The sequence below is a fragment of the Haliotis asinina genome, chromosome 6 (genome assembly GCF_037392515.1).
Source record: "Haliotis asinina isolate JCU_RB_2024 chromosome 6, JCU_Hal_asi_v2, whole genome shotgun sequence".
NCBI classification, from domain to species: domain Eukaryota; kingdom Metazoa; phylum Mollusca; class Gastropoda; order Lepetellida; family Haliotidae; genus Haliotis; species Haliotis asinina.
Genome location: NC_090285.1, coordinates 60336234 through 60345794, shown reverse-complemented (window position 1 = coordinate 60345794; position 9561 = coordinate 60336234). Strand labels below are relative to the sequence as shown.

General features: G+C 39.6%; 1 protein-coding gene across 1 annotated transcript; it reads right to left on the bottom strand.

Annotated features, from left to right (window-relative positions):
* Positions 1 to 729: 729 nt before the first annotated feature.
* On the bottom strand, positions 730 to 6226 carry LOC137287054 (cytochrome P450 2J4-like). Its single transcript, XM_067819167.1, has 4 exons — positions 5675 to 6226; positions 3590 to 4114; positions 1773 to 2213; positions 730 to 1137 (listed from the first exon to the last, which is right to left on the bottom strand). The coding sequence occupies exons 1-4, from the start codon at positions 6021 to 6023 to the stop codon at positions 950 to 952; spliced, it is 1503 nt and encodes a 500-aa protein (XP_067675268.1). The 5' UTR covers positions 6024 to 6226; the 3' UTR covers positions 730 to 949.
* Between the last annotated feature and the right edge of the window lie 3335 nt (positions 6227 to 9561).

Below are 9561 nucleotides of genomic sequence, written 5' to 3'. Positions count from 1 at the left end.
CCTGCTGCTCTCAGGTTTTACAATCTCGACCAAGACCTCGGAGTCGTGTTTTATCCTTTACTAACAACATCTCTCAGGTGGTTGATCTCCTCATGCAGTTTTAGAGAACATACGTTCTTAGCTCTTCTTGTAAGTGTGGAGATAATACCTGACTTCACTCGTGGAGGGTGGTTGGACTGATAGTGGACATACTGGTTGGTGTGGGTTGGTTTCCGGCATACTGTTGTGTGAAGCTGAATAGAATGGTTGCTGGATACAAGGAAAAGGCGTATGTCGCCATTTGCACTCATGAACGCTTGCTAACGTTCCATGTTGTATATTGTACATCGTTTCAATGAGAGTGTTTCTGTACTGATTGACATGGGTGAATCTGATAATATTGGAACCACATGGTAGCTAGCAGAGGATCTGCATCCAAAGAATCATCATATTTACGAGTGTGAAAATTCCATCTCTACACCGATCTCACAATGGACAATCACTAAAGGTATCATGTCCGATGTGTTCTGTAAGACAGTGCACATGTTGTTATCTACAACTTGTCGCTTCTGTTCAGGGAAATTAAGAATGATGTACTTTTTGAACATACGAACATTTTGGTCATCACCATGGAGTAGCCCATCACGGAAAAAGAAATCGATCTCACACGTATGTCTGATGTCAGTTATCTTACATGGTTTTCTCACCCACGGGTGTGTAAGAAAACTATAAATTGAACATGAATGATACTTCGAATTAACGACTGAATTATTACGATCATCAGATTTCAAAATGTTGCATTACAAATAACTGCATAGATACATGTACACAAATGTACGTTAAGGGTGACAAAAGTAACAAGTTTCCTTGCAGGTATGGCACCTGTTATAAGTTGGTATTACAGTAGAGAAACAGAGATGTTTGAAATATGTTTCACTCTCACAGCATGTCTTATTGTATATATGGATGCTCAGGTGCTCTGTCTGGGAGTAGCGATTATTTGAAATGGCTGTGGCGTCCGAGTAATACCCAGAATTCCCTCAAGGTCTGGGGGAGGTTCCCCTTCCGGCAACCGGAACGTGAACGTCTTCAGCATTGACGCTAGAAATAGGAACAATTCCATCCTGGCTAGTGACTCACCAAGACATATTCTCCTTCCTGAAATGTTTGAAGATGTTGTTTATTACTCTGAGAAGCATATCGTAAACGTACAAACAAAACAAAACAAAACGAAAATTTAAGTCTCATTGCGGATACTGTAAAGGAGATGGTGGGGGTGGGGGTTAAGGGGTGAGCTTAGTTTTACGTCGCATACACCAATAATCAAGCTATATAACGGCGGTCTGTGAATAATCGGGAACCTCCCGTTTGTACTTTATCTTTTATCTTACAGCTCGTGCAAGTGGCATTTGGGAATTTAGTACCAATTAGAGGTGGGCAGGTGTCATGTCCTACGAGTGGCGTGTTTGGTACTAATTTACTAATGATCTGTCTTTTTCTTTTCAAAGTCAGTTAGTAATATTCCAGTTGTAAGACGGAGGTCTGTAAGTATTTTGGTTTGGACAAAAATGCACGGACTGAATGTGCGAAGCTGGGATACAATTACATGCATTATGCAACACGTGATACGGCCTGTCTCCTGTTACACACATCGGTTATAACTGTGCTAGCTTTTGACTGTACCCAGTGTATCACACAACATTTCCCTCTTACGTTAGCCTCACTGAAAACACAGCCTGTCCTGTTCGTAATCACTGCAACGCCATGACACAGTACCTGACCGTGCTACTTACCCATGAAAAACGGAATGATTTCCTCCTCTCGACGGACACCTCCATTGTCGTCAAGGAATCTCTCTGGCCTGAATGTTTCAGGATCTCGCCATAGATCTGGGTCGGACAGAACGGAGCTGATGTTAGGAAGAAGCATAGTGTTTTCTGGGATGGTGAATCCTCTGAACTGTGTGGTGTTCGGTGGAGCGTGTGGAACCGAGAAGGGGACAACATCAGCGAGTCTTTGGACCTCCATGATAAGAGCTTCCATGAAGGGGAGGCAACGCCTGTCACTCATGGAGAGCTGGTGGTCCTTCTCGAAATATTGGTCAAGCTCTAGTTGTGCCTTTTCCTGTATCTCTGGGTGCAGACACAGGTACAGGAGAGCCCACCGCAATGTAGTTGCGGTCGTTTCTGTTCCGGCCACGAAAAACTCGATAATGATTCCTACCAGCATATCATCTGAAACGGATGAAACTATATTAACGGCTGTCATATCAATATTAATAGCATGTATAGTTAACATATGTCCATCACTTCATTCTATGGTACCCTACTAGCAATTCTATTTCATAAAATCAAAAACTTTATTAAATCTTGTGACCCGTGATAAACAATATCCGATGTTAGTGTTCCATCTGAATTATGCATGGCACTTTTAAGTGACAAGATGGGTAAAACTGAGGATGGACAAACTGTACGGGAGAGATGTCAGTACAACTTGTGATGCCTCCATCATGTTGGGTGATACGTGCTTGTCATCTTGTTGATTATTTGGTGCATGGATGTCCTTGATATCATCTGACACTCCATGTCTCAGGACTTTGCTGGTCCTCCCAGTGTCTTTGGAACTAAGGACGTCAATGTATGTGTTTTTACATATATGTAAAAACCTTTTCACAGTCTCTCATACCCCTGAATGGGTCGCTCGTTAATATATTTTATTGTACTCTATGTTCTAATGTACTTGGTGACGATATAATGAAATATCTGCCTGTATGTCTACAAACATTTAAAGAGTATTTGTTTGTGTGTAATTTGTATCTAAAGCAAATGAAATAGGTAGTCTCGCACTGGGTGGAATAACCTGTAAGTAACTAATGGGAGACAACTGTCTCAACTAATTAAAAGCACGGTGTTATTGGTTGAAAGTTGTTCCTGTTGTCAATGGGGAATTCTCAACAAGAATTAGAAAGGAAATTTCAAGGTCTAGCGTTAGACATGACTTTATTCGCCATGAAAAGAAAAGAGAGGGGTGAAATGCGTGAGACTGAGACCCCATCGTAGGCGTGATGGCTAGCCATACCAGGAACTGGCGTCGCGCCATGATGCTTACACACTAGTCAACTGTTCCCCCATTCAAATACAAACATGGAAAATATACGTTTTGGATGACGTAGCCGCAGGCCCGATGTCCACAATGTTTTACCATGGTCGATGTGGTGGTGGTGGTGGTAGTGTCATGGCGTGACATGTCGATCACCTTTAACCTCCATTCGTTGTTCAATTTGATAGAATTATCGGCAAAAATATTCCAAATAAAAACTGTCAAACGATTAGTGGCAAGTTTGTTAATGATGATATCCTACATGACGACAATGCAATTAAGTCCCTGATGTTTTGTCGGCAGTATATAGATTCAAGCTGATTTCCACGAATATTTTCTTTATGTGTACACTGATAAATATTTGAGTGTGAGTAGGGAAAAACACTTTACATGGTATACTGAGATACTCTCAATAATATGTGCCTTAGTCATGAAATATGAACACTCGATAAATTTGTTACATCGCTGAATGCGAATGGACTAAAATGCATTTCGACAAGAACATACTTACTGAAAAATGTAGTGTTTTCCACATTGAGAGTTTCCTGTCTGTCAATTTCCTGGATATATGCATTGACAAAGTCGTCCGCTTGTTGAAGCAGAGGGTCTGTCCTGTGCAGCGCAATCTGTTTCTGTATGAAGTCCCTGACCACTTTGTCGTTGGTAGCTAAAACTCCCAGTTTCAGAGGATCTCCGGGACAATATTTCAAGTATGGAAAGAAGTGACCCAGCGAGGTCCCGCCGACTAACTTCATGCCCTCGTTGACAGCGTCCATATAAGTGCGAAATTCGGGGTCGTCATGTTCAAACCTTTTCCCGAAGGACAGGGAGGAAATAACGTTGCATACGCTTGTGTGGATGATGCAATGGATGTCGAAGGGAGCACCGCCCTTAGACATGATGGCGTCGAGACATGACATCACTTCCTCGTGTATTCGTGTTTCCATGACGTTCTTGCCAAGGCCAAGGTCACGCAAAACGGAGAGGGAGAATTTTCTTTGTACCTTCCATGTCTCACCGCCTGAGTTCACGACGCCTGGGTTGAAAAGAACAAAGTTTTACGTAACTGCCTAGTACAAATGTTATGGTAGTGTGTTTTGTCTGAATGAAGTGTTAACTAAATGTTTTGATGTGAAAAATACGTGAGACCTTTCAAAGTTTACACTGGCCTGACTTTGAAGTATTTTCTGTTGAATACCTGTAATATTTTAAGTGTGAAATACCGACGTGTTGATAGGCTAATCTGGACCTGACAAACCCGTAAACCATAATACCATGGACGCTGTCTAATCCGGCACTCATTGGGACTGAGGGAATAATCCGGTTAAGGCAATGTGGTGGATTGCAGGGCTGGTTATAAATGTACAAGCCACAGAAGGGACTTGGATTTTATGCCGGTGTTGACAACTTGCTGGATTAGACAGATGCCGGTTTTACAGCTTCCACTGCATGACTGCCGGTCGACACCGTTGAATACAATAACATGCTTTCAGGAGACACAAACCGTTGCTGACAGGAATAGCATCTGAGCACAAAATATAATGTACGTACAACTGAGTACAATGGTGGATGCAGGGTTGGGGTTTTTGTGTGTCGAACCACAAACATCCCAATTCCCCCACCCATCAATTTCTTTGAAACTTTCTGGATCTGCCTATCGAGTGCCTCTCGTTCCTATGATACTGATGATGTCATGATGCTTGATGTTATATGAGTTTTGGTCGGACCAGGGTTGGAGTAAATATGCTTTTCTGTTGACGGTCTCTTGACCAATCAGGTAGCTAGAAAAATATGTTTACATAATAAACACTTGTATTCCGCTACCCCATAGGGTAACAAGTGACGAAATCAGACTCGGTTGGGGTAGATTCCAAATATGAGAGTTACTTTCCTGTGATACCCAAAGAACTGAGATGAACATACACTATCGGAATTATTTTACACTCGGATTCAAAATAGCGAATAATGTTATTGAGAAACTGTACAGAACTAATCATATAAGGGTAAATGAAAAAGTGAAATGTTTCTCGGGCATCGGCGCGTCAGTTTTATTTGTGCGCGTAACAATTTGTTATTGCCATTTTAAAAAAAATGACTTTGCAGCGTTTCGATCATCCGTTTGTCCACTATAAGACAGAATGTCTGTAAGAAGCTGTATTTCTGACAGAAAAAAATAAAAATGTGTTCCTCCCTAGTCACTTTTTTTCTATCAAAAATTAAAAAAAAAGGTCCGACAGCCCTCGTCACGTCTGAAAAGAATGTGCCCGAGAAACATTTTATTTTCCTTATGTAGCCTGACAAGGCTAAGTACGTTTATGAATTAGTTTTTTTAACATGGTAAAAAAAGGAACTCAACGCTTTCAACACACTGTCACTAGCGTTTTCCCTTGTGAGAGAACAATATTGTGTATCACGCGCCGTGATCAAGTTGATCGCTGGTCATGTTATATGTATACTATGGTACATGCAGTTCTGTCTTGATTTTAAAATGTCGAAGATTAATTTTACTGATGCAAAATAAATTAAATAATATCTAATTTTATTTCAAATTTATAACGAACTGTTTCTTTAAACACTAGTGATATAGATAACTCACCCATTCTCTTTGAATATTCTTCATACACCAATCCCTTTGGTCGGTCACTGAAATCGTCCCCATATTTTACAAACGCTTCTTTCAGTGTTTCGTAACCATTGAAAACAATGACGAGACGGTTGCCAAAATAAAGGCTGAATACATCGCCATAACGTTTCCTTAACTTCTGAAAAATGGATCTGACATCTCCCCCTGCTAAGGTGAGGATATTGCCGATAAGCGGTAGTGTCGGTGGACCAGGGGGTAAGTGCTGCGGCTTCCGTGTTCCTAGCCACAGAACGAGTATACTTACAACAGCAACGAGAAGCCATGTAGGATTGAAGCCAAGAACACAGTCACTGATTGGCATTTTAGTGCCAGGATACACCTGTTCGCTATAGGGATAGTGTTCAGCTACAGCTACAGCTACAGCTACAAGTACACGTAACAACTGGCCTGTATGGTTTTCAACTTCTTAGTAACATGACAGCCCGGTCCTCTGAGTCTTTTGCGCCTGCGCCACACAGTGTCAGAGCATAGCGCAGCGCAGCCGCAACAGAGCCAGGGAACCAGGCTTAGTAACGTGATCACACACAGTTATGCTTCCGGATTGGGGTTTGTCAAAACATGCACCGCATACTTACTGGAGACGAAAACAGATTCAACGTACGAATCTTTCAAATCTTTTTAATGTGTCAGTGACATGTTTAACGTGACTGTGTTAAGGTTAATATCAATGTTTATAATCATCAAAATAGCATAGAGCTGAACATTAGTATAGAGTGTATATATAGGTGTAGTTAGTATTAGCATGAAGTTTAGAATGTAGTCATGAATATTAAGATTTGTATTTATATTTGTTTTAATATTAGTAGTCAGAACTAACAATGACAATTAGTTATTAGTATAACATTTATTATTAACATTACCACTTAATGTTAGAATTAGGTATACTATTTTGGTTGTAGAATGGGTATTACGCATTTAAAGAGAGAGGTGTATTGGGCTTTTCAATTGTAGGTTTCATATTTTTGGCTCTGTCTCGACCGAATCAGTAGCAAATGTTGGTCACTGTACTGGGCATAACAATTGATAATTATAAACTAAAGACATTGCCGAGACCTTTTCACATTTAACGTCATGTTATAACTAACACGTAGATGTACAGATAAATGCTTATTTTACAATTAGGACTACATGAAATATAATATAGATAACTCCATGTAGTGTGAGAAATAATGAGAAGAGAGTGTGAGGCGGGCTGTTGTTTGAGTATATTATATGAACCACTGAAATGTATAGGTGAATATAATGCATATGTGTGTACGTTTAAAATTGTTCTAGTATGCATGTTTAGTATTTTGTTGTGTTTATGACTGCGCTTTGTTGTAATGTGTAGATATTGATTAAATGTAGATGTAGTTCTCATATACAAAAGCACAATGTAAAGGCGTGAGTTATACCATGTTGTCAGTATTGTTATCATACTTTGTACTATGTATAGCCCTAAGTAAATGTGTATTTTGTATGACATTCATAGTTTTATTTGCTTGACATATGTATTGCTTCTTTGCATATGTTATAACTATGTTATAGTGTAAGGAACTAAATGATAACTGAGTGATGCTATGTCTATCAGTGGCATATAGCTTGTTAACTTTCATGTATGGACACATTTTCCTCATCCGTACATGTGTTGGACAAAAAGATCTTCAATAACACAAACCTGCTGCATATGATTTGTTGTTTCATATGTAAATCTCGTATAAGCTATATTGTCATTTACGACGGGTTTGTAAAGCAACCGTTAGATAACATCCAGATCCTGTTGCTTAAACGTGTACAAAGTATATGAAACGGACATAAAATCGCTTTCCCATATTACAGGAAAGCTTGATTGTTCTTGATCTTTTGGTTCTGTGATCCAAAATGCGACATAAACTAGTATTCAATGCATCGTGTATCTGTATTGACATGCTGTTATATTTTTCTGCATGATTTCACTTACTGCGTTTGTGCATTCATCTACTTGGTGCAACATTGTTTTACAGCTTGGATCGCAACAGGTCCACATCACCTCTGCCTCTTTGATATGAGATCGACCTTATTGACGTGATGATATGGGATTTAACGTTGTGTAACATGTTAGCGCAGGTCTTTGTAGGAGCACATATATTGGAACAGGAATGCCGACTTTGATATTATGCCACAGCATATCATTCATACCTCAGATGCAATATATTGACTCCCATCCAAAAAACGACCAGTGCCGTTTTTCTAAATGTAGAGTCCAAGGCGCGGTATTACAGTAACATTACTGTATTTGAATATACTGTAACATAATAACTTTATTGGGATATTATTGGACATACTGTAACATTATTGTTCATACTGTAACCTAACTTTACTGGGACATACTGTAACATTACGCATTTGGAACTAACGTAGCAATCCGGTTTTGGAATATACTGTAATAATATTGTATTGTTATATACTGTAACATAAATGTATTTTCTGTGTTATTACTACATTGTCATATGTGTTGAAACACAAACGCATTTGAATAACATACTATAACACTGCTGTATTTAGAGCATACATTTCTGTATTGGACCATACTGTAAAACTATTATATTGCAACACACAGTAACATTACCGTATTAATACATACAGTAACACCACTGTATTCGAAGATACAGTAACATCACCGCATTGAAATATGCAGTAACATCACTGTATTGGAACGCAGAGTAACATCACTGTATTGGGACATGCAGTAACACCACTGTATTGGGACATTCAGTAACATCACTGTATTGGAACGCACAGTAACATTACTGTATTTGGACATACAGTAACACCACTGTATTGGGACATACAGTAACATCACTGTATTGGGACATACAGTAACATCACTTCATTGGGAGATGCTGTAACATTATGATATTGGTGCATACTGTAACCGCTACTGTATTAGTATATTGTAACATTACTGTATTGGGGCACACGGTAACATTACTATTTTGCTATAGTGTTACACTACGGCTTTAGGATCAGCCAGTGAGTGAGTTTAGTTTTACGCGGCACTCAGCAACATTCCAGCTATATGGCAGCTGTCAGTAAATAATCGAGTCTCGACCAGACAATCCAGTGATGAACAGCATGAACATCGATCTGCGTTATTGGGAACCGATGATATGTGTCAACCGAGTCAGTGAGCCTGACCACCCGTTCCCGTTAGTTGCCTCTTACGACAAGCATAGTCACCTTTTATGGCAAGCATGGGTTGCTGAAGGCCTTTTCTACCCTGGACCCTCACGGGTCGCTTTGGGATGTGCTGTATGATATCTAAATTTATATTGGAATAAACTGTAGAGATCTGTTTCGGAATCTACTGTAACATTATCCTTCGAGATATACTATTATAATAGCATGATTGTTTTGGGAGCTACATCATTATGGCATCATCAGAATATGTTGTGACACTACTGTAATTGGATATACCGTAACATTACTGTATATCAGCATACTTGGATATGTATAATTTCCGTTCTGAAATGTTTCGTGGCATTTCTATCTTGGGACATACTGTTAACGTTGCATTATTCTCACTGGTTTCAACAGAGCGTCTGACTCATAACTGTTGGGATTTATTGTTACTTTGGTGTGTTTGAATAAATTGTCCTTCGTACTGTAATCGTCCCCTCGTCTACTGCGGTTTTACTGAATGGTATACTTGTTATTCAACTGATAAAAGGTTTTCGCGTTGCATTGAACAATTTCGGTTATGTGGTTGCGTATCAAGTACGTTATGGTGTCCCCAGACCATGGAATATATTCTTAGATTCCCACTGAAGCGGTTCCAGGCAGCATCGCACCTTGACAGAATAAATGTAGTAGTAAAGTAG